The following is a 25229-nucleotide window of genomic DNA, read 5'->3' on the forward strand; positions in this document are numbered from 1 at the left end:
TTGGGATGTCATCCTGGACATTGGAAGGATATGGGGATCTCATCCTGGACATGGGGAGGCTATGGAGCTCTCATCCTGGACATGGGGAGGCTATGGGTATGTCATACTGGACATGGGGAGACTATGGGGATGTGATCCTGGACATGGGGAGGCTATGGGGATGTCATCCTGGACATGGCCAGGCTATGGGGATGTCATCCTTGACATGGGGAGGCTATGGGGCTTTTATGCTGGACATGGGGAGGCTATGGGGATGTCATCCTGGACATGGGAAGGCTATGGGGCTCTCATCCTGGACATGGGGAAGCTATGGGGATGTCATCCTGGACATGGGGAGGCTATGGGGCTTTTATGTTGGACATGGGAAGGCTATGGGGGTCTCATTCTGGACGTGGCGAGGCTATGGGATGTCATCCTGGACATGGGGAGGCTATGGGGCTCTCATCCTGAACAAGGGGAGGCTATGGGGATGTCATCCTGGACATGTGAAGGCTATGGGGCTCTCATCCTGGACATGGGCAGGCTATGGGGATGTCATCCTGGACATGGGAAGGCTTTGGGGATGTCATCCTGGACATGGGCAGGCTGTGGGGCTCTTATGCTGGACATGGTGAGGCTATGGGGGTCTCATTCTGGACATGGTGAGGCTATAGGGGCTCTCATGCTTAACATGGGGATGTTTGGGGGGTCTCATGTTGGAAAAACAAACAAAAAACAACAGCAATATATAATAGTTTCAAATGTATCACATGATCCTACCAAAATCTTGAGAACATAGCATGAGCAGGAATTAAAACATAACTTTTAATGTATAACCAAAAAAACAAGGAAAAAATATACATTAAATAACCTGTCACCTATAGTCCGTGTAGATAAAAAAGTACTTCTAGGTATACCCTGTCAGGGAGCGTACCATACAAACATTAGTACTTAGTAAGGTTTTTTGTGAGGGCACTAGCAGTGGTCCAGTGTCCTATCACTCAACCCAAGGCACCTAATTTAATAGTGATAACGCCTATAAAGATAGCATTTCTCAAGTGCCAATAAGAATAAACAGGTAACCTTGGTTGCATTAATGTCAGCAGTTATCACAGATTAAAGGGGTAAGATCAATTGGAAAAAATATATACACATATGTAATATTGGAACAATCTCACCAATTGCCGAGGATGGGTAAGGTGGAGCCCCAATTAGCTAAGGAGAAGAGATCCTTCAAGCCGCAACATCAGGAGACAATTCCCTGTCAGTTAGTGGCAATTGGTGAGATTGTTCCAATATTACATATGTGTATATATTTTCTTCCATTGAGTTATAGGACACTGGGTCTCATGTTGGACATGGGGACTCATCCTGGACATGGGGTGTCTATGGGGGCCTCATCATGGACATGGGGAGGCTATGGGGTCTCTTCCTGGACATGGGAAGGCTATGGGGCTCTCATGCTGAACATGGGGAGGCTATGGGGCTCTCATGCTGAGCATGGGGAGGCTATGGGGCTCTCATGTTGGATATGGAGATGCTATAAGGCTCTCATGCTTGACATGGGATGCTATGGGGGTCTCATGTTGAACATGGGGAGGCTATGGGGGTAGAAAACCAAACCAGAAAAAACAAGGATCCCTAAAAAATAACTTTTAATCGTAGTAGTTAAAAATAGAAGACTTTATATATCATATATAATAAAAAAGTACACAGTGTACCTAAAGAACCCTATAACGGACTACAATAAATCCTGCCTGTCAGTGGAGGTTGGCACCCTAATTAACGGCGATTGGCGCCCCCACTCCTCGACGGCTCACCCTTTTAAATCCCTAAAAAGGCCTGAATACCAGAAAGCCTAGTGAGCCCTAAAGTACAATCCTATACTGTCAGCTACCTACCAGTGGAGGTTGGCACCCTAATTTTCTGCGGTAGGCGCCCCCACTCCTCGGCGGCTGACCCTAGGGTCCCTCACAGTCCCTATAATAGGGGTAGACAGAAGATAATGTCCCACATACACCTCCGATACCCGTGAAAAAACACAAAAAAATGGAAAAATGAAATACAAAAAAAGAAAAAAGAAAAAAAGAAAAATAAATTGCTATCACAGTTCTATACAGCAATATATGGTGGGTGTCATATATATGGTAGATGTCACATAACAATATATACCACCACAATAAATACCCTTACAGATAACTGGGTATAGCGGAGTGTAAAGATGTATCTTGTCCAAATTGGATCAATCTGACCAGCAAAAAATGCAAAAATAGACAGAATATGTGAGATGACAAAAAATGTGTATTAGTCACACTACTCCCAAATCATCATAATATTCAGCAAAAAATAAATGCTCAATGCCACCAGATAGTCTTTCAGCAAAAACACTGGATCCGCATCAATGTGTAATATTTTTATACCAGTAACAAGGCAGCATGTCATTTATCATGATAGGACAGATACTCCTAAAAACATGGATCCACCAGGTAATAATGGAAAACCATAGTAGGCAAGTAGTTTTAGCATGTATACAGCTCTTGCAATTTTTGTGTAGCTGCCTAACCCCTGATGAACCCCTGTCATCCCCAAATGGGGGGGAAACGCATCGGGCATTACCTGGGGACGTATTGACAGACTATGGTCAGGATGACATCCATTTTCCCACATGGACTTCTGGGCCTAATTGGAAAGGGCATAATACACCTCAACAAATAGATGAGTATAGCGGTTACATATCTTTATGCATACTGTCTATGTGGTAAGAACAATTGTGTTCAAGTACCCTGAGGATTGTAAAAGAGGTGTATATACATGCTAAAACTACTTGCCTACTATGGTTTTCCATTTATTACCTGGTGGATCCATGTTTTTAGGAGTATCTGTCCTATCATGATAAATGACATGCTGCCTTGTTACTGGTATAAAAATATTACACATTGATGCGGATCCAGTGTTTTTGCTGAAAGACTGTCTGGTGGCATTGAGCATTTATTTTTTGCTGAATATTATGATGATTTGGGAGTAGTGTGACTAATACACATTTTTTGTCATCTCACATATTCTGTCTATTTTTGCATTTTTTGCTGGTCAGATTGATCCAATTTGGACAAGATACATCTTTACACTCCGCTATACCCAGTTATCTGTAAGGGTATTTATTGTGGTGGTATATATTGTTATGTGACATCTACCATATATATGACACCCACCATATATTGCTGTATAGAACTGTGATAGCAATTTATTTTTCTTTTTTTCTTTTTTCTTTTTTTGTATTTCATTTTTCCATTTTTTTGTGTTTTTTCACGGGTATCGGAGGTGTATGTGGGACATTATCTTCTGTCTACCCCTATTATAGGGACTGTGAGGGACCCTAGGGTCAGCCGCCGAGGAGTGGGGGCGCCTACCGCAGAAAATTAGGGTGCCAACCTCCACTGGTAGGTAGCTGACAGTATAGGATTGTACTTTAGGGCTCACTAGGCTTTCTGGTATTCAGGCCTTTTTAGGGATTTAAAAGGGTGAGCCGTCGAGGAGTGGGGGCGCCAATCGCCGTTAATTAGGGTGCCAACCTCCACTGACAGGCAGGATTTATTGTAGTCCGTTATAGGGTTCTTTAGGTACACTGTGTACTTTTTTATTATATATGATATATAAAGTCTTCTATTTTTAACTACTACGATTAAAAGTTATTTTTTAGGGATCCTTGTTTTTTCTGGTTTGGTTTTCTATTGCTCTAGGGTTCCAAATTATTCAGTTGTTTGGTTTTCTTTTGAGGCTATGGGGGTCTCATCCTGGACATGGGGAGGCTATGGGAGTCTCATAATGGACATGGGGAGGCTATGGGGTCTCATCCTGGACAAGGGGAGGCTAGGTGGCTCTCAGGCTGGACATGGGGAGGCTATGGGTCTCTATTGCTGGACATGGGGAGACTATGGGTATCTCAGGCTGGACATGGGGAGGCTATGGGTCTCTGAGGCTGGACATGTGGAGACTATGGGGCTCTTATGCTGGACATGGGGAGGCTATGAGGCTCTCATGCTAGATATGGAGATGCTATGGGGCTCTCATGCTGGACATGAGGAGGCTGTGTGGGGCTCATGCTGTATATGGGGATGCTGTGTGGCGCTCATGCTGAATATGGGAAGGCTATGTGGGGCTCATGCTGTATATAGGGAGGCTGTGTGGGGCTCTTACGATATATAAGGGGCTGAAGTATATAAGAGGCTGTGGGGGCTCATACGATATATTGAAGAGGCTGTATTTGGGTTCAAACGATATATATAGGGGATATCAGCATACTTAATTCTGCTCAATACAATTAATATAATTATCAATTATATAATAATTGTAATTAATATACTGATATTTATATTGAGCATAATTAATTGAAGCCTATTGATTCGGCCCTCCACAACAGTCACGGTCTCTCATGTGGCCCCACCAGAAAATTAATTGCCCGACCCTGGTGTAGAGGGATTATCCTTATTGTCATTTGCACATGGAAACACGAGAAGCAATGGAATTAAACTGAAAGGGAGAAGATACAGAATAGATATTGGAAAATACTTTTTGACAGTGAGAGTGATCAATGAGTGGAACAGACGGCCACGAGAGGTGGTGAGGTCTTCTTCAATGTAAGTTGGTAGTCTGTAAACACAGGCTGGACAGACATCTGTCTGAGATGGTTTAGTGAATCCTGTATTGAGCCGGGGGTTGGACACAATGACCCTGGAGGTTCCTTCTAACTCTAACATTCTATGATTCTATGGTTTTTACCTATGTAACACACAACAAGGAAACCTTACAGGCAAGGTGTCAACCTCATCTGTTTCACTGTTTGTTGGTAGCGTTGAGAGTGGCCATTATGTTCCTGTATGGCGCCAAAATGATAGCAACACCCAATGCCTATAACCTCCAACCCGTCCAACCCGTGTATCACAGGTGTAGCTTAATTTCTTGCAAATGAGCACAAAAACAGATGAATTGCATGCAACCTTTTTTGCTGTAACACAAATTAAGTTGACAAATTACTCAGTAAAAAGAAGAGAAACAAAAAAGCTTCTTTACTTACTGGAGATTTGGCCTGTGTCCCTTTGAAACCTGTTTAAGAAGAAAAAGTAAGAGAAATAGTAAGTCAAAATATCTGATACACCTACTATATAATGAAGAACACACAGTGGCTGAAGATGAATCGTTATATACGAAGGGTTTTTTGTTGGGCTCTCCTTGCTGCCACTTACTTGTCACGCACAGTCATGTCATGCACAAAGTGCAACACGAGGGCAAGAGGGGATAGAAACCCAAATGCTAAGTGAAGGGAGTGTGTTGACCCCTAGGCAGATCTAAGAACACCCTGCCTCCCCTACCGTCCCTATATTGGTTCCACACCAATCACCGAGCAGGAACCTAAGCACTGTGTATCCCAAGAACTAGGCCTTGAATAGAGAAGAGGGGATGAGCACTGGTAAGTCCCCACTGTACACTAAAAAGAAGGGAGACAAACAAGGAGGAAGCAACTTAGCTGGAGCAGATTCAAAGAGGTAACACCAAACATCCTCCAACAGAACCAGAGAGGAAGTAAGCCGACTGCTATAGCTCGAAGCCTTCACAAGGGAAAATGAGAATATCACCGGTGTCTCCCTGAAGCAGACTGAGAGTCTATAAACACCCAGGTCCAGGCGAGTCAATTGGAGTGGGAGGGAGGTTGCTACTGGGTCCAAAAGTGAAAAGGATTAAAAAGGTGTCTGCAATGCAAAACGCAGAGACCTTCTGCAGCCAGATGCAGAGCGACTGTCTGTAGCATCTGACACACCTGTGACACTACTATTAAGGCCCCTTCACATTTAGCGACGCTGCAGCGATACCGACAACGATCCGAATCGCTGCAGCGTCGCTGTTTGGTCGCTGGAGAGCTGTCACACAGACCGCTCTCCAGCGACCAACGATGCCGGTAACCAGGGTAAACATCGGGTAACTAAGCGCAGGGCCGCGCTTAGTAACCCGATGTTTACCCTGGTTACCATCCTAAAAGTAAAAAAAAACAAACACTAGATACTTACCTACAGCCGTCTGTCCTCCAGCGCTGCGCTCTGCTTCTCTGCTCTCCTCCTGTACTGTCTGGGAGCCGGAAAGCAGAGCGGTGACGTCACCGCTCTGCTTTCCGGCTCACAGACAGTACAGGAGGAGAGCAGAGCACAGCGCTGGAGGACGGACGGCTGTAGGTAAGTATCTAGTGTTTGTTTTTTTTTACTTTTAGCATGGTAACCAGGGTAAACATCGGGTTACTAAGCGCGGCCCTGCGCTTAGTTACCCGATGTTTACCCTGGTTACCAGTGAAGACATCGCTGGATCGGTGTCACACACGCCGATCCAGCGATGTCTCCAGGGAGTCCAGCGACGAAATAAAGTTCTGGACTTTCTTCAGCGACCAACGATCTCCCAGCAGGGGCCTGATCGTTAGTCGCTGTCACACATAACGATTTCATTAACGATATCGTTGCTACGTCACAAATAGCAACGATATCGTTAACAATATCGTTATGTGTGAAGGTACCTTTACTCTGGGAAATGCTGCTTCTTGCTCTCTGCAGCTTTCAGGAGAGAAGAGCAGCACAACTCTTCAGCCATTTGCCTGCCACTTGTTGAGGGGAACACATCTTCAGTTCATAAGAAAGTGTATAGAATCCAACCCAAACTAACATTCCACTTGGCACCTGCTCTATAGCACTGAAGATCTTTATTAAGATGAATTTTGTGATTTAAAATAAAAAAAAAATAACTTTTCAGCCACACGTAGACAATGTAGGCACGAGCGTCCATACTGAAATCAACCCATAGGTTTATTGCTGTACAAATTCCGTGCAGGAAGTATTAACTAATCCATATGGCAATCAGTTTCTAGAATGCAGCATAGCAGGGGACCGAGGTATTATTTTTAATGCCATATTGTTGGTAAGTAGTGCAATCAAATAGGTCATTTATATATCATTTTATTAAATGTAATTCTCAGAAAAGCTTCTTAACTATTCATTTTCAATTCAGAGACACGGGATCGGCAGCTTTAATGTATTCATACACTTCAATGTTTGCTCTGACTAACCTGAGGTCTGCGGTTCCACAAGGTTTAGGTAAAAATGTTGCTTTCGGTTTGCCCGCTCTTTAGTATGAAACTGATCCAAAGCCAGGCAGGCCTAAGGACGACATAATAATATATGTTTAATTACCTCCTAATCATATGACCTGGCTACAATCCACACCAATTACCAAATACCCCTACATAAAATATCCTTAAATGAGATATGTAATTCCTCTGTTTCAGATTTTGCTTATTCTTCTCAGCCAATTCTTAGTTCCATCTAGTTCTCAACCAGCTTTTTTAAGCAAACATAAAAGTTACTTCCCCTCCTTTCTCAGGCAGTTCTATCTCTGTGTGTTGTGTGTAAACTGAATATTTTAGCCCTTTATCTTTCCCTCTGTGCATCCCTGAAATGTACGATTTCTCTCTCCATTATTGCTTTTCCTGAAGAGAATTTAGAGCTGTACTGTGAGCCAATCAGATGTCTTATCCCGGCTCCTTTCCTCCTCCAAAGGGCTTCTATATGCAGATGATATTTTTTATTTTAGGTCTAACTGCTCTATAAAGGGGACCCATCACATCTCCCAAAATATGGCAACATATCTTAATTCCTTCCTGAACCATGATAAGTTTTTTTTTTTAATGAAAATGTCCCCATTCCTCCACTAAGAACCACCCCTTGTTTTTGACACACAATACAACTGATCTAGCAGTGTGATCTCACAAGATCAAGAGACCATCTGATAGCAGCTTCTGTACCCCCTTTGTGAATACTTCTGCATCCTGTGACTTCTGACATTGTTTATTGTATCTGTCAAAGGGTATTCAGAAACTAGGATAGATGCTGCAAGCAACAGCTGAAGGGTCTAGGAGCCGGAACATAAACTGCAGACAGCAGCAATGGAGATACAGAGGCCAGGACAGATGTGGCAAACAGCAAAAGAGGGATATAGAAGCTGGATCGGTAACTGCAAGTAGTAGCGGAAGGAACACAGAGGCAAGGAAAGATGCCACAAGCAACAGGAGAGAGATACGGAAGCTGGAGTAGACACTGCAAGAAGCTGCAGTGGGGATACAGAATGCCGGATAAATGTTGCAAGCAGCGGGAGAGGGAATACAAAAGCAAAGACAGAATGAAAGCAGCAGAAGAAGGGATGCAGAAGTCGGCAAGCCAGTGGCACAGACAAATACTTTGAGTCCCTTGAACTGATATCAGTCCCTTCCACAAGTCCAGTATTGAATGCCTTATCACCTGAGTGACACTATTGTACAATACGGGTGTCATTATAGTTTACCCTTTGACCCTCTTTTTTTTCCAACAAAAATTGTAAAAATAAAGTTATATAGTGTTTTATAGTATTCTTTTTTCCCTATTCCTTAACCTAGCAGTAAATCTATCCATAAACCTAGCCTTAACCCTGGACCTATACCTAACCTTAGCCCTATCCCTATTGGCTGCTCAGTTCCATCATCTCTATTGCTGCCTATTTCATTATACCGAGCTTTCTCATCTCAGTGACTGATTAAGACCAGAGGGAATATAGGACCCATGACATTCTGCAGGGTCTTCTGTTTGCGGCCTCTGTCTCGGCTCCTTGATCCTCTTTGCACGGCTATCGGAAGGTAGTTGGTTCCGGCGTGGGATCGGAGCTGGTGAAACTGTTCTGACATTGTGCACATTGATTGACAGAGCGGCTCAGTTCTAGCCCTTGTGACATTGAGCTGTTGTGTCAGGACTCTGAATGTTTTTTGTTACCTTCTGGGCATGCTTGCCCTTTTCCAAGATGGTGTCTTTGGTATCATGTGCCCTTGGCTCACTGCCTTATAACTCCACCCCATACTATAGTCTGTGCTAGAGTATTCTGCTGATGTGTCTTTGGAGCGCCCCCAGACCCAGGGCCACAGGTTCTCGGTACCGGTCCTCTCTGTCTCAGTTCTGGGGTTGTCACGGTGGCTGGACGCGGTCCGTGAACCTGCCAAGGGGCGTCCAATAAAAGGAGTGATGATAGTTTGTCAAGGGTTCGTGACGCCACCTGTGGTATTTGGTCAGGGTGACCGACGCTGCTTAGGGGTCCGCTGGGGTGATGGAATGGCAGCTAGATGGAATACCTTCCCACAGGTGAAGTATATCCCCAGGGCTTCCCAGTAGTGTAGGTGGCGATGGTGTGAGGCGCAGTTAATAACGAGGACACAGGGTTGCAGTCTCTTTACCTTTTACTGAAGACTTCGGGACCCTCAATCCAGAGCACTGTTAAGAGGGCTATCTGAGACCGGCCGGTCCAAAGGCACATCCAGAGTTCCCTTTGCAGGTGGAAATCAGTGCTACTGCCTACCAACTAGTGTTGTGAATTCTGTGGCTGAGTTCACTTCTGTGGTCACAAGTGGTATTGCAGTCTCTGGGCTTCCTCCCTCAGGTGTTTTGGTGAGCTCGTTGGCTGCCTTGCTATTTAGCTCCACCTGAGTCTGTCTTCCTTGCTCCTTGTCAATGTTCCAGTGTTGGATCTGAGCTACTGCATCTTTCCTTGGGCCTGCTGCTCTGCTAGATAAGTGCTTCTAGTTTGTTTTCTGTTTTTTTCTGTCCAGCTTGCTATTGTCTTTTGCTGGAAGCTCTGAGAAGCAGAGGGGTGCACCGCCGTGCTGTTAGTTCGGCACGGTGGGTCTTTTTGCCCCTTTGCGTGGTTTTCGTTTTAGGGTTTTTTGTAGACTGCATAGTTCTCTTTGCTATCCTCGCTCTGTCTAGAATATCGGGCCTCACTTTGCTGAATCTATTTCATTCCTACATTTGTCTTTTCATCTTGCTAACAGTCATTATATGTGGGGGGCTGCCTATTCCTTTGGGGTATTTCTCTGAGGTAAGTCAGGCTTGTATTTCTATCTTCAGGCTAGTCAGCTCCTCAGGCAGTGCCGAGTTGCATAGGTAGTTGTTAGGCGCAATCCACTGCTGCTTATAGTTGTGTGAGGATAGATCAGGTACTGCAGTCTACAGAGATTCCACGTCTCAGAGCTCGTCCTATTGTTTTTGGTTATTGCCAGATCTCTGTATGTGCGCTGATTACTGCACGCTGTGTTGCCTGATTGCCAGCCATAACAGTACAAGGAGCCAAACCAATGATTCCCAATAGAGGGAAAAAAGAAATCCTGACATCATTTTTTTTTCTTAGCTCTGTCTTCAGTCTTTTTTTTCCCCTAGACATTAGAGTGCTTCAGGACACAGCTGTGGACATGGATATTCAGGCTCTGTGCTCCTCAATGGATAATCTCGTTGTAAATGTACAAAAGATTCAAGATACTATTGATCAGAAATCGATGCTAGAACCAAGAATTCCGATTCCTGATTTGTTTTTTGGTGACAGAACTAAGTTCCTGAGCTTCAGAAATAATTGTAAGCTATTTTTGGCCTTGAAACCTCATTCTTCTGGTAATCCTATTCAACAGGTTTTGATTATTATTTATTTTTTGCGCGGCGACCCACAGGACTGGGCATTTTCTCTTGCACCAGGAGATTCTGCATTGAGTAATGTTGATGCATTTTTCCTGGCGCTCGGATTGCTTTACGATGAGCCTAATTCAGTGGATCAGGCTGAGAAAAATCTGCTGGCTTTATGCCAGGGTCAGGATGATGTAGAAGTATATTGTCAGAAATTTAGGAAATGGTCAGTACTCACTCTGTGGAATGAATCTGCACTAGCGGCTTTGTTCAGAAAGGGTCTCTCTGAAGCTCTTAAGGATGTAATGGTGGGATTTCCTATGCCTGCTGGTTTGAATGAGTCTATGTCCTTGGCCATTCAGATCGGTCGTCGCTTGCGCGAGCGTAAATCTGTGCACCATCTGGCGGTACTGCCTGAGAGTAAACCTGAGCCTATGCAGTGCGACAGGACTATGACTAAAGTAGAACGGCAAGAACACAGACGTCTGAACAGACTGTGTTTCTATTGTGGTGATTCTACTCATGCTATTTCTAATTGTCCTAAACGCACTAGGCGGTTCGATAGCTCTGCCGTTATTGGTACTGTACAGTCCAAATTCCTTTTGTCCATTACCTTAATGTGCTCTTTGTCATCGTATTCTGTCATGGCGTTTGTGGATTCAGGCGCTGCCCTGAATCTGATGGATTTGGATTATGCTAAACGTTGTGGATTTTTCTTGGAGCCTTTGCGGTGTCCTATTCCGTTGAGAGGAATTGATGCTACACCTTTGGCCAAGAATAAGCCTCAGTACTGGGCCCAGTTGACCATGTGCATGGCTCCTGCACATCAGGAAGTTATTCGCTTTCTGGTACTGCATAATTTGCATGATGTGGTCGTGTTGGGGTTGCCATGGCTACAAACCCATAATCCAGTATTGGATTGGAACTCTATGTCGGTAACCAGCTGGGGTTGTCAGGGAGTACATGGTGATGTTCCATTTTTGTCTATTTCGTCATCCATTCCTTCTGACATCCCAGAGTTCTTGTCGGACTTTCAGGATGTATTTGAAGAGTCCAAGTCTGATGCCCTACCTCCGCATAGGAATTGTGATTGTGCTATCGATTTGATTCCTGGTAGTAAATTCCCTAAGGGTCGTTTATTTAATTTGTCCGTACCTGAACACACCGCTATGCGCAGTTATGTGAAGGAGTTCCTGGAGAAGGGACATATTCGCCCATCGTCGTCACCATTGGGAGCAGGGTTCTTTTTTGTAGCCAAGAAGGATGGTTCGCTAAGACCGTGTATTGATTACCGCCTTCTTAATAAGATCACTGTTAAGTTTCAGTATCCCTTGCCATTGATTTCTGACTTGTTTGCTCGGATTAAGGGGGCTAGTTGGTTTACTAAGATTGATCTTCGTGGTGCGTATAATCTGGTGAGAATCAGGCAGGGAGATGAATGGAAAACGGCATTTAATACGCCCGAGGGTCATTTTGAGTATCTGGTGATGCCGTTCGGACTTGCCAATGCTCCATCTGTTTTTCAGTCTTTTATGCATGACATTTTCCGTGAGTATCTGGATAAATTCTTGATTGTTTACTTGGATGACATTTTGATCTTCTCAGATGATTGGGAGTCTCATGTGAAGCAAGTCAGAATGGTTTTCCAGGTACTGCGTGCTAATTCCTTGTTCGTGAAGGGATCAAAGTGTCTCTTCGGTGTGCAGAAAGTTTCATTTTTGGGGTTCATCTTTTCCCCTTCTACTATCGAGATGGATCCGGTTAAGGTTCAGGCCATCCAGGATTGGACTCAGCCGACATCTCTAAAAAGTCTGCAGAAATTCCTGGGCTTTGCTAATTTTTATCGTCGCTTCATCTGTAATTTTTCTAGCATTGCCAGACCATTGACCGATTTGACCAAGAAGGGTGCTGATTTGGTTAATTGGTCTTCTGCTGCCGTGGAAGCTTTTCAGGAGTTGAAGCGTCGTTTTTGCTGTGCCCCTGTGTTGTGTCAACCTGATGTTTCTCTTCCGTTCCAGGTCGAGGTTGATGCTTCTGAGATTGGTGCAGGGGCGGTTTTGTCACAGAGAGGTTCTGGTTGCTCAGTGTTCAAACCATGTGCTTTCTTTTCCAGGAAATTTTCTGCTGCTGAGCGTAATTATGATGTGGGCAACCGAGAGTTGCTGGCCATGAAGTGGGCATTCGAGGAGTGGCGTCATTGGCTTGAGGGTGCTAAGCATCGCGTGGTGGTATTGACTGATCATAAGAACTTGACTTATCTCGAGTCTGCCAAGCGCTTGAATCCTAGACAGGCCCGTTGGTCGTTATTTTTTGCTCGTTTTGATTTTGTGATTTCATACCTTCCGGGCTCTAAAAATGTGAAGGCGGATGCTCTGTCTAGGAGTTTTGTGCCCGACTCTCCGGGGTTATCTGAGCCGGCGAGTATCCTCAAGGAAGGAGTCATTGTGTCTGCCATCTCCCCTGATTTGCGGAGAGTGTTGCAGAAATTTCAGGCTAATAAACCTGATCGTTGTCCGGCCGAGAAACTGTTCGTCCCTGATAGGTGGACTAGTAAAGTTATCTCTGAACTTCATTGTTCGGTGCTGGCCGGTCATCCAGGAATCTTTGGTACCAGGGAGTTGGTTGCTAGATCCTTCTGGTGGCCATCTCTGTCACGGGATGTGCGTGCTTTTGTGCAGTCCTGTGGAATTTGTGCTAGGGCTAAGCCCTGCTGTTCACGTGCCAGTGGGTTGCTTTTGCCCTTGCCGGTCCCGAAGAGGCCTTGGACACATATTTCGATGGATTTCATTTCTGACCTTCCCGTTTCTCAAAAAATGTCGGTCATTTGGGTGGTCTGTGATCGCTTTTCTAAAATGGTCCATCTGGTGCCCTTGGTTAAATTGCCTTCCTCCTCTGATTTGGTGCCTTTGTTCTTCCAGCATGTGGTTCGTTTACATGGCATTCCTGAGAATATTGTTTCTGACAGAGGTTCCCAGTTTGTCTCGAGGTTCTGGCGAGCCTTTTGTGGTAGGATGGGCATTGACCTATCTTTCTCCTCGGCCTTCCATCCTCTAATGGACTAATGGCCAGACCGAACGAACCAATCAGACCTTGGAAACATATCTGAGATGTTTTGTTTCCGCTGACCAGGATGATTGGGTGTCATTTTTGCCGTTGGCTGAGTTCGCCCTTAATAATCGGGCCAGCTCGGCTACCTTGGTCTCTCCATTTTTCTGCAATTCTGGGTTCCATCCTCGTTTCTCTTCAGGACAGGTTGAGTCTTCGGACTGTCCTGGTGTGGATTCTGTGGTGGACAGGTTGCAGCAGATCTGGACTCAGGTAGTGGACAATTTGACCTTGTCCCAGGAGAAGGCTCAGCTTTTCGCTAATCGCAGACGCCGTGTGGGACCCCGACTTCGTGTTGGGGATTTGGTTTGGTTATCTTCTCGTCATATTCCTATGAAGGTTTCCTCTCCTAAATTTAAACCTCGTTTTATTGGTCCGTATAGGATTTCTGAGATTCTCAATCCGGTGTCTTTTCGTCTGACCCTCCCAGACTCCTTTTCCATACATAATGTATTCCATAGGTCGTTGTTGAGGAGATACGTGGCACCTATGGTTCCATCTGTGGAGCCTCCTGCCCCTGTTTTGGTGGAGGGGGAATTGGAGTATATTGTGGAGAAGATTTTGGATTCTCGTGTCTCTAGACGGAAACTCCAGTATCTGGTCAAATGGAAGGGTTATGCTCAGGAAGATAATTCCTGGGTTTTTGCCTCTGATGTCCATGCCCCAGATCTTGTTCGTGCCTTTCATGTGGCTCATCCTGGTCGGCCTGGGGGTTCTGGTGAGGGTTCGGTGACCCCTCCTCAAGGGGGGGGTACTGTTGTGAATTCTGTGGCTGAGTTCACTTCTGTGGTCACAAGTGGTATTGCAGTCTCTGGGCTTCCTCCCTCAGGTGTTTTGGTGAGCTCGTTGGCTGCCTTGCTATTTAGCTCCACCTGAGTCTGTCTTCCTTGCTCCTTGTCAATGTTCCAGTGTTGGATCTGAGCTACTGCATCTTTCCTTGGGCCTGCTGCTCTGCTAGATAAGTGCTTCTAGTTTGTTTTCTGTTTTTTTCTGTCCAGCTTGCTATTGTCTTTTGCTGGAAGCTCTGAGAAGCAGAGGGGTGCACCGCCGTGCTGTTAGTTCGGCACGGTGGGTCTTTTTGCCCCTTTGCGTGGTTTTCGTTTTAGGGTTTTTTGTAGACTGCATAGTTCTCTTTGCTATCCTCGCTCTGTCTAGAATATCGGGCCTCACTTTGCTGAATCTATTTCATTCCTACGTTTGTCTTTTCATCTTGCTAACAGTCATTATATGTGGGGGGCTGCCTATTCCTTTGGGGTATTTCTCTGACGTAAGTCAGGCTTGTATTTCTATCTTCAGGCTAGTCAGCTCCTCAGGCAGTGCCGAGTTGCATAGGTAGTTGTTAGGCGCAATCCACTGCTGCTTATAGTTGTGTGAGGATAGATCAGGTACTGCAGTCTACAGAGATTCCACGTCTCAGAGCTCGTCCTATTGTTTTTGGTTATTGCCAGATCTCTGTATGTGCGCTGATTACTGCACGCTGTGTTGCCTGATTGCCAGCCATAACAAACTAGCGCCTGTGTGTTGTAGTTCTTCCCTGCTGAGCAGTCGGGATAGTCCTCACAACTTTCATGTTCGTTCTTTCTTTCTCTCTCTCTCTCTCTCCATCCCCCAAGTTTATCTGGATAGCACGCACCCGTTTGACGGGAAGGCTCGGAGCTATTCTGGGACCCTAGAGACGCCCCTCTCCACGCTTGCCCCCTATGTCTGCTTAGGTGATGTAAGGTAGACAACCAACCTATAATTAACTGTCCTGCGGTATTTGAAGTAATGCTTGAAGTCAGTTACTCCCTCGGTGTTCCGGTCACCGGCTACGCGCCTCAGTAGGATGTTGCCGTTCTCGGTGCACGACTCCTACTGGCTCTCCTTTGTGCATTGATCTCGTTTCTCACTTTTCCACAATATCCTTCTTTTCGTGTCCTTCCTTGGGATACCGCCGCAAGGTAGTGCAGGTGCTGTTCCGTCACTCTCTATCCTTTCTGCTAGGCCCCTGTCAGGAACCCACCCCTGACAGGTCCTCTCTGGAGCTCTCCCAGGCTGCGTTCTGTCCTAACTTCCTATCCGACCCCAAGTTTTACCAGTGTGAGGAGTGGCCTAATACATAGTGCCTTTTGCTCCCCCTGGTGGCCAGAGTGTGAATTGTAATGTGTGCTTGTGATACCTGGTCAGGTGAACTCCTTTAGTGCAATCAGACATAACATCACTCCCCTTAGCGGCAGAGCGACATTACTGCAACGACCAGGACTCTGGGGCGCTGCATCTTGCTCCTGGGACTTCCTGGCTGCTCCTGCAAACCTGTGTGAATATTCTGCTCCTCGCTCTCTGAGAAGCTGCTGCAATTATCGGTTCCAGTGTACCTACTGCTCCTGACTGCTCGTGTTGCTTCTTCTATGCTGCTGTACCTACACCTGCAATTGCTAAACACGTAAGCTGGTTGCTGCTCTGGTTCTGCCTCATTTAATTAGCTGCAAAGCTCTGGACTGTGCTGCTTAGGCCAGGATCACACATACGCGAGATACGGCCGAGTCTTGCAGGTGAAAACCCAACTCTGGCGCCGGCACCCTGGAGCTAGCAGCCGCACAGCAATACATGGAGCTGCACGCTCCACTCCAGAGTGCCGGCACCAGAGCTGGGTTTTCACCTGCGAGACCCGGCCGTATCTCGCGTATGTGTGATCCCGGCCTAAATCCAAGACTTCCACCCAGGTCTTCCTGGATAATTTGACCCCTCGTTTGAACTTGCTTATCCGTGCATGGACTAGACACGGACTTATTTGTTTCCAACGTTCTCAAGTATAGACTGTGCTTTACAGACTGTCTGCTGATTGCATTTCTCTCTGAGTTTTCCTACAGACATGTTAAGTTGTTAAAGTGGTTATGGACTTGAGTTTTCTCTGCACTTGTTTGAAGCACCGTGTTTATTTAATATAGACTTTTCACCTACAAACTGTGTTCAGTATTGTCTTGTTCCACGCAAAGAGACTCCTGAGTTCCCCAGTATAAGTGTTACATGTTGAGACCATCGAGTTGTTTAACAATTAATTTACAACCTGGCCACCAAATCAACAGGGAAAATGGAAACAAATATACATTTCCAGGAGGAACAACAGAAAAATGGCACAATAAAAAGTTGTAAAACAAAGGAAAGGGGGTCCTAATTAACATCCACTTGCTAAATGGAGTAAGTGAATCCATGTCCCTGAGGGAGACAAAAGTCCATTTAATGGGACAGAAATGATACGGGGACATGTGAAAAAAATAAGATGAGGGTAGAATACCGATTATAGGAGGGTAATATCTACAGCGCAGGATGTCATTTCCCTACTAACCTGATATAAACGGGAAGTGTGGGTAGAAAATGTACATACACAAATAGCATAATGCAAGGATTAATGTAAGGTTATATATCTAAGCAACTAGAGGCACGCAACTTACAGAGAAAATGAGAGAAAATTAGATTAAATTCATAATGGTGGAGGATATGGGATAACTGGAGGAGTAAAGTAATCTGACAATGTATAGTTAGCAGCAACATACAGGAGACGGCCGATGACGCCATTGTAAGGACTTCTTTATGTTTCTACACAATATATAAAACTATTAAGACAAATACATAAAGTACAATAAGTATAAGGTTACGGAAAGGTCGTTTCCGGAGTCTTTCCATGCAGAATATTATCAATAATTCACTTTCTCCAGGTAAATATGGCTATGGCTAGGGTTGGGGTCCCGCCTTGTAGATTTCAAATCACAAATCTGCCTAGTTATTTAGTGATACATCTCTCTGTGTGTGACTATATAAACATATACAGTACAGACCAAAAGTTTGGACACACCTTCTCATTTAAAGATTTTTCTGTATTTTCATGACTATGAAAATTGTAAGTTCATACTGAAAGCATCAAAACTATGAATTCAAGAGAATGCCAAGAGTGTGCAAAGCAGTCATCAAAGCAATAGGTGGCTACTTTGAAGAACCTAGAATATAAGACATAATTTCAGTAGTTTCACACTTTTTTGTTAAGTATATAATTCCACATGTGTTAATTCATAGTTTTGATGCTTTCAGTGAGAATGTACAATTTTCATAGTCATGAAAATACAGAAAAATCTTTAACTCCTTTCTGCCATTAGACGTACTATTCCGTCCATGTGGGGTGGGCCCTACTTCCCAAGGACGGAATAGCACATCATAGGCGATCGGCCGCACTCACGGGGGGAGCGTGGGCGATCGCGGCCGTGTGTCAGCTGCCTATCGCAGCTGACATCCGGCACTATGTGCCAGGAGCGGTCACGGACCGCCCCCGGCACTTTATCCCCTGGCACACCACGATCAAACATGATCGCGATGTGCCGGCGGTGCAGGGAAGCATCGCGCAGGGAGGGGGCTCCCTGCGGGCTTCCCTAAGACCCCCGCAGCAACGCGATGTGATCGCGTTGCTCCAGGGGTCTCCTACCTTCCTCCCTGCAGCAAGTCCCGGATCCAAGATGGCCACGGATCCGGGTCCTGCAGGGAGGGAGGTGGCTTACCAAGTGCCTGCTCAGAGCAGGCACTTGGTAACGCTGCAGCGCTCTGAGACAGATCGGTGATCTGTCAGAGTGCTGTGCAAACTGGCAGATCACCGATCTGTATTGTCCCCCCCTGGGACAAAGTAAAAAAGTTAAAAAAAATTTTTTACAAGTGTGTAAAAAAATTTAAAAAAAAAATCCTAAATAATGAAAAAAATATATATATATTATTCCCATAAATACATTTCTTTATCTAAATAAAAAAAAACAATAAAAGTACACATATTTAGTATCGCCGCATCTGTAACGACCCGACCTATAAAACTGTCCCACTAGTTAACCCCTTCAGTAAACACCGTAAGAAAAAAACGAGACAAAATACAACGCTTTATTATCATACCGCCGAACAAAAAGTGGAATAACACGCGATCAAAAAGACTGATATAAATAACCATGGTACCGCTGAAAGCATCATCTTGTCCCGCAAAAAACGAGCTGCCATACAGCAACATCAGCAAAAAAATAAAAAAGTTATAGTCCTCAGAATAAAGCGATGCAAAAATAATTATTTTTTCTATAAAATAGTTTTTATCGTATAAAAGTGCCAAAACATAAAAAAAAGATATAAATGAGGTGTCGCTGTAATCGTACTGACCCGAAGAATAAAACTGCTTTATCAATTTTACCAAACGCAGAACGGTATAAACGCCTCCCCCAAAAGAAATTCATGAATAGCTGGTTTTTGGTAATTCTGCCTCACAAAAATCGGAATAAAAAGCGATCAAAAAACGTCATGTGCCCGAAAATGTTACCAATAAAAACGTCAACTCGTCCCGCAAAAAACAAGAACTCACATGATTCTGTGGACTCAAATATGGAAAAATTATAGCTCTCAAAATGTGGTAACGCAAAAAATATTTTTTGCAATAAAAAGCGTCTTTCAGTGTGTGACGGCTGCCAATCATAAAAATCCGCTTAAAAACCCGCTATAAAAGTAAATCAAACCCCCCTTCATCACCCCCTTAGTTAGGGAAAAATAAAAAAATTTAAAAAATGCATTTATTTCCATTTTCCCATTAGGGTTAGGGCTAGGGTTAGGGCAAGGGTTATGGTTAGGGCTAGGGTTAGGGCTAGGGTTAAGGCTACAGTTAGGGTTAAGGCTACAGTTAGGGTTGGGGCTAAAGTTAGGGTTAGGGTTTGGATTACATTTGCCTTTGGGAATAGAGTTGGGATTAGGGTTAGGGGTGTGTCTGGATTAGAGGTGTGGTTAGGGTTACCGTTGGAATTAGGGTTAGGGGTGTGTTTGGATTAGGGTTTCAGTTATAATTGGGGGGTTTCCACTGTTTAGACACATCAGGGGCTCTCCAAACGCGACATGGCGTCCGATCTCAATTCCAGCCAATTCTGCGTTGAAAAAGTAAAACAGTGCTCCTTCCCTTCCGAGCTCTCCCGTGTGTCCAAACAGGAGTTTACCCCAACATATGGGGTATCTGCGTACTCAGGACAAATTGGACAACAACTTTTGGGGTCCAATTTCTCCTGTTACCCTTGGGAAAATACAAAACTGGGGGCTAAAAAATAATTTTTGTGGGAAAAAAAAAGATTTTTTATTTTCATGGCTCTGCGTTATAAACTGTAGTGAAACACTTGGGGGCTCAAAGTTCTCACAACACATCTAGATAAGTTCCTTGGGGGGTCTAGTTTCCAATATGGGGTCACTTGTGGGGGGTTTCTACTGTTTAGGTACATTAGGGGCTCTGCAAACGCAATGTGACGCCTGCAGACCATTCCATCTAAGTCTGTATTCCAAATGGCGCTCCTTCCCTTCCAAGCCCTCCCATGTGCTCAAAACGGTGGTTCCCCCCCACATATGGGGTATCATCACACTCAGGACAAATTGCACAACAACTTTTTGGGTCCAATTTCTCCTGTTACCCTCGGGAAAATACAAAACTAGGGACTAAAAAATAATTTTTGTGGGAAAAAATTTTGTTTTATTTTTACGGCTCTGCATTATAAACTTCTGTGAAGCTCTTGGTGGGTCAAAGTGCTCACCACATATCTAGATAAGTTCCTTAGGGGGTCTACTTTCCAAAATGGTGTCACTTGTGTGGGGTTTCAATGTTTAGGAACATCAGTGGCTCTCCAAACGCAACATGGCGTCTCATCTCAATTCCTGTGAATTTTGCATTGAAAAGTCAAACGGCGCTCCTTCCCTTCCGAGCTCTCCCATGCGCCCAAACAGTGGTTTACCCCCACATATGGGGTATCAGCGTACTCAGGACAAATTGTACAACAACTTTTTTGTTCCAATTTCTTCTTTTACCATTGGGAAAATAAAAAATTGGGGGCGAAAAGATAATTTTTGTGAAAAAAAAAGGATTTTTTATTTTTACGGTTCTGCATTATAAACTTCTGTGAAGCACTTGGTGGGTCAAAGTGCTCACCACACCTCTAGATAAGTTCCTTAGGGGGTCTACTTTCCAAAATGGTGTCACTTGTGGGGGGTTTCAGTGTTTAGGCACATCAGTGGCTCTTCAAACGCAACATGGCTTCCCATCTCAATTCCTGTCAATTTTGCATTAAAAAGTCAAATGGCGCTCCTTCGCTTCCAAGTTCTGTCATGCGCCCAAACAGTGGTTTACCTCCACTTATGGGGTATCGGCGTACTCAGGACAAATTGTACAACAAGGTTTGGGGTCCATTTTCTCCTGTAACCCTGTTATGACCTGGTGATCAGGACAATAATGGACCTGGTGGTTAAGAGCACACGGAATGACCTGATAGTTACTGATAATAAGGACGAGCTCTGGGAGGTGGGAACTCTGCTGACCGCAATCCCTAAGCCTATGAAACACACTAGAAATGGCCGTGGATTGCGCCTAACGCTCCCTATGCAACTCGGCACAGCCTAAGTAACTAGCTAGCCCTGAAGAAAGAAAAATAAAGCCTACCTTGCCTCAGAGAAATTCCCCAAAGGAAAAGGCAGCCCCCCACATATAATGACTGTGAGTAAAGATGAAAATACAAACACAGAGATGAAATAGATTTAGCAAAGTGAGGCCCGACTTACTGAACAGACCGAGGATAGGAAAGGTTACTTTGCGGTCAGCACAAAAACCTACAAAAAGACCACGCAGAGGGCGCAAAAAGACCCTCCGCACCGACTCACGGTGCGGAGGCGCTCCCTCTGCGTCCCAGAGCTTCCAGCAAGCAAGACAACAAATTAAATAGCAAGCTGGACAGAAAAATAGCAAACCAAAGAAATACAAGCTGGAACTTAGCTTCTGATGGGAAGACAGGTCACAAGAACGATCCAGGAGAGAACTAGACCAATACTGGAAAATTGACAGGTGGCATGGAGCAAAGATCTAAGTGGATTTATATAGAGCAGCAGCTAACGAATTAACCTCGTCACCTGTGAAACTCAGAAACACCCACCAGAGGAAGTCCATGGACAGAACCAGCCGAAGTACCATTCATGACCACAGGAGGGAGCCCGACAACAGAATTCACAACATAACCCTTGGTAAAATAAAACAAATTGGAGCTGAAGTAAATATTTTGTGAAAAAAAGTTAAATGTTAATTTTTATTTAACCCCTTTACCCCCAAGGGTGGTTTGCACGTTATGGACCGGGCCAATTTTTACAATTCTGACCACTGTCTCTTTATGAGGTTATAACTCTGGAACGCTTCAACGGATCCCGGTGATTCTGACACTGTTTTCTTGTGACATATTGTACTTCATGATAGTGGTAAAATTTCTTTGATATTACCTGCGTTTATTTGTGAAAAAAACGGAAACATGGCGAAAATTTTGAAAATTTCGCAATTTTCCAACTTTGAATTTTTATGCAATTAAATCACAGAGATATGTCACACAAAATACTTAATAAGTAACATTTCCCACATGTCTACTTTACATCAGCACAAAATTTTTTTTTGTTAGGGAGTTATAAGGGTTAAAAGTTGACCAGCAATTTCTCATTTTTACAACACCATTTTATTTTAGAGACCACATCTCATTTGAAGTCATTTTGAGGGGTCTATATGATAGAAAATACCCAAGTGTGACACCATTCTGAAAGCTGCACCCCTCAGGGTTCTCAAAACCGCATTCAAGAAGTTTATTAACCCTTCAGGTGTTTCACAGGAATTTTTGGAATGTTTAAATAAAAATTAACATTTAACTTTTTTTCACAAAAAATTTACTTCAGCTCCAATTTGTTTTATTTTGCCAAGAGTTACAGGAGAAAATGGACCCCAAACCTTGTTGTACAATTTGTCCTGAGTACGCCGATACCCCATAAGTGGAGGTAAACCACTGTTTGGGCGCATGACAGAGCTTGGAAGCAAAGGAGCGCCATTTGACTTTTTAATGCAAAATTGACTGGAATTGAGATGGGACGCCATGTTGCGTTTGGAGAGCCACTGATGTGCCTAAACATTGAAACCCCCCACAAGTGACACCATTTTGGAAAGTAGACCCCCTAAGGAACTTATCTAGAGGTGTGGTGAGCACTTTGACCCACCAAGTGCTTCACAGAAGTTTATAATGCAGAACCGTAAAAATAAAAAATAATTTTTGTGAAAACAAAAGATCTTTTCGCCCCCAATTTTTTATTTTCCCAATGGTAAGAGAAGAAATAGGAACCAAAAAGTTGTTGTACAATTTGTCCTGAGTACGCTGATACCCCATATGTGGGGGTAAACCACTGTTTGGGCGCATGGGAGAGCTCGGAAGGGAAGGAGCGCCGTTTGACTTTTCAATGCAAAATTCACAAGAATTGAGATGAGACGCCATGTTGCGTTTGGAGAGCCATTGATGTGCCTAAATATTGAAACCCCCCACAAGTGACACCATTTTGGAAAGTAGACCCCCTAAGGAACTTATCTAGATGTGTGGTGAGCACTTTGACCCACCAAGAGCTTCACAGAAGTTTATAATGCAGAGCCGTAAAAACAAAACAAAATTTTTTTCCCACAAATATTATTTTTTAGCCCCCAGTTTGTATTTTCCCGAGGGTAACAGGAGAAATTGGACCCCAAAATTTGTTGTGCAATTTGTCCTGAGTGCGCTGATACCCCATATGTGGGGGGAACCACCGTTTGGGCGCATGGGAAGGCTCGGAAGGGAAGGAGCGCCATTTGAAATACAGACTTAGATGGAATGGTCTGCAGGCGTCACATTGTGTTTGCAGAGCCCCTAATGTACCTAAACAGTAGTGACCCCATATTGGAAACTAGACCCCCCCACGAACTTATCTAGATATGTTGTGAGAACTTTGAACCCCCAAGTGTTTCACTACAGTTTATAACGCAGAGCCGTGAAAATTAAAAAATCTTTTTTTTTCCACAAAAATTATTTTTTAGCCCCCAGTTTTGTATTTTCCCAAGGGTAACAGGAGAAATTGGACCCCAAAAGTTGTTGTCCAATTTGTCCTGAGTACGCTGATACCCCATATGTTGGGGTAAACTCCTGTTTGGGCACACGGGAGAGCTCGGAAGGGAAGGAGCACTGTTTTACTTTTTCAACGCAGAATTGGCTGAAATTGAGATCGGACGCCATGTCGCATTTGGAGAGCCCCTGATGTGTCTAAACAGTGGAAACCCCCCAATTATAACTGAAACCCTAATCCAAACACACCCCTAACCCTAATTCCAACGGTAACCCTAACCACACCTCTAACCCAGACACACCCCTAACCCTAATCCCAACCCTATTCCCAACCGCAAATGTAATCCAAACCCTAACCCTAACTTTAGCCCCAACCCTAACTGTAGCCTTAACCCTAACTGTAGCCTTAACCCTAACTGTAGCCTTAACCCTAACTGTAGCCTTTACCCTAACTGTAGCCTTAACCCTAGCCCTAACCCTAGCCCTAACCATAACCCTAGCCCTAACCCTAGCCCTAACCCTAGCCCTAGTCCTAACCCTAACCCTAGCCCTAACCCTAACCCTAGCCCTAACCCTAGCGCTAACCCTAACCCTAGCCCTAACCCTAGCCCTAACCCTAACCCTAGCCCTAACCCTAACCCTAGCCCTAGCGGGAAAATGGAAATAAATACATTTTTTAAATTTTTTTTATTTTTCCCTAACTAAGAGGGTAATGAAGGGGGGTTTGATTTACTTTTATAGCGGGTTTTTTAGCGGATTTTTATGATTGGCAGCCGTCACTCACTGAAAGACGCTTTTTATTGCAAAAAATATTTTTTGCGTTACCACATTTTTCCATATTTGAGTCCACAGAGTCAAGTGAGGTCTTGTTTTTTGCGGGACGAGTTGACGTTTTTATTGGTAACACTTTCGGGCACGTGACATTTTTTTATCGCTTTTTATTCCGATTTTTGTGAGGCAGAATTAGCAAAAACCAGCTATTCATGAATTTCTTTTTGGGAAGGGCGTTTATACCGTTCCGCATTTGGTAAAATTGATAAAGCAGTTTTATTCTTCGGGTCAGTACGATTACAGCCACACCTCATTTATATCATTTTTTTTATGTTTTGGCACTTTTATACGATAAAAACTATTTTATAGAAAAAATAATTATTTTTGCATCGCTTTATTCTGAGGACTATAACTTTTTTATTTTTTTGCTGATGCTGCTGTATGGCGGCTCGTTTTTTGCGGGACAAGATGACGCTTTCAGCGGTACCATGGATATTTATATCTGTCTTTTTGATCGCATGTTATTCCACTTTTTGTTCGGCGGTATGATAATAAAGCGTTGTTTTTTGCCTCGTTTTTTTTCTTCCTTACGGTGTTTACTGAAGGGGTTAACTAGTGGGCCAGTTTTATAGGTTGGGTCGTTACGGACGCGGCGATACTAAATATGTGTACTTTTATTATTTTGTTTTTTTTTATTTAGATAAAGAAATGTATTTATGGGAATAATATTTTTTTTTTTTTCATTATTTAGGATTTTTTTTTTATTTTTTTTTTTACACACTCGTAAATTTTTTTTTTTACTTTTTTACTTTGTCCCAGGGGGGGACAATACAGATCGGTGATCTGCCAGTTTGCACAGCACTCTGACAGATCACCGATCTGTCAAACAGCGCTGCAGCGTTACCAAGTGCCTGCTCTAAGCAGGCACTTGGTAAGCCACCTCCCTCCCTGCAGGACCCAGATCCGC

General features: G+C 44.1%; 1 protein-coding gene across 1 annotated transcript in view; it reads right to left on the reverse strand.

Annotated features, from left to right (window-relative positions):
- The window catches only part of LOC138641512 (transient receptor potential channel pyrexia-like), a 243104-nt gene that overhangs the window by 169107 nt on the left and 48768 nt on the right, over window positions 1-25229 (reverse strand). Inside the window, exons 8-9 of the mRNA XM_069728992.1 lie at window positions 7079-7169; window positions 5051-5079 (exon numbers count right to left, since the gene is read on the reverse strand). Coding sequence (XP_069585093.1) covers window positions 5051-5079; window positions 7079-7169 — 120 coding nt within the window. The remainder of the gene's footprint in view (window positions 1-5050; window positions 5080-7078; window positions 7170-25229) is intronic.

This window comes from Ranitomeya imitator, chromosome 6 (assembly GCF_032444005.1).
Source record: "Ranitomeya imitator isolate aRanImi1 chromosome 6, aRanImi1.pri, whole genome shotgun sequence".
NCBI classification, from domain to species: Eukaryota; Metazoa; Chordata; class Amphibia; order Anura; family Dendrobatidae; genus Ranitomeya; species Ranitomeya imitator.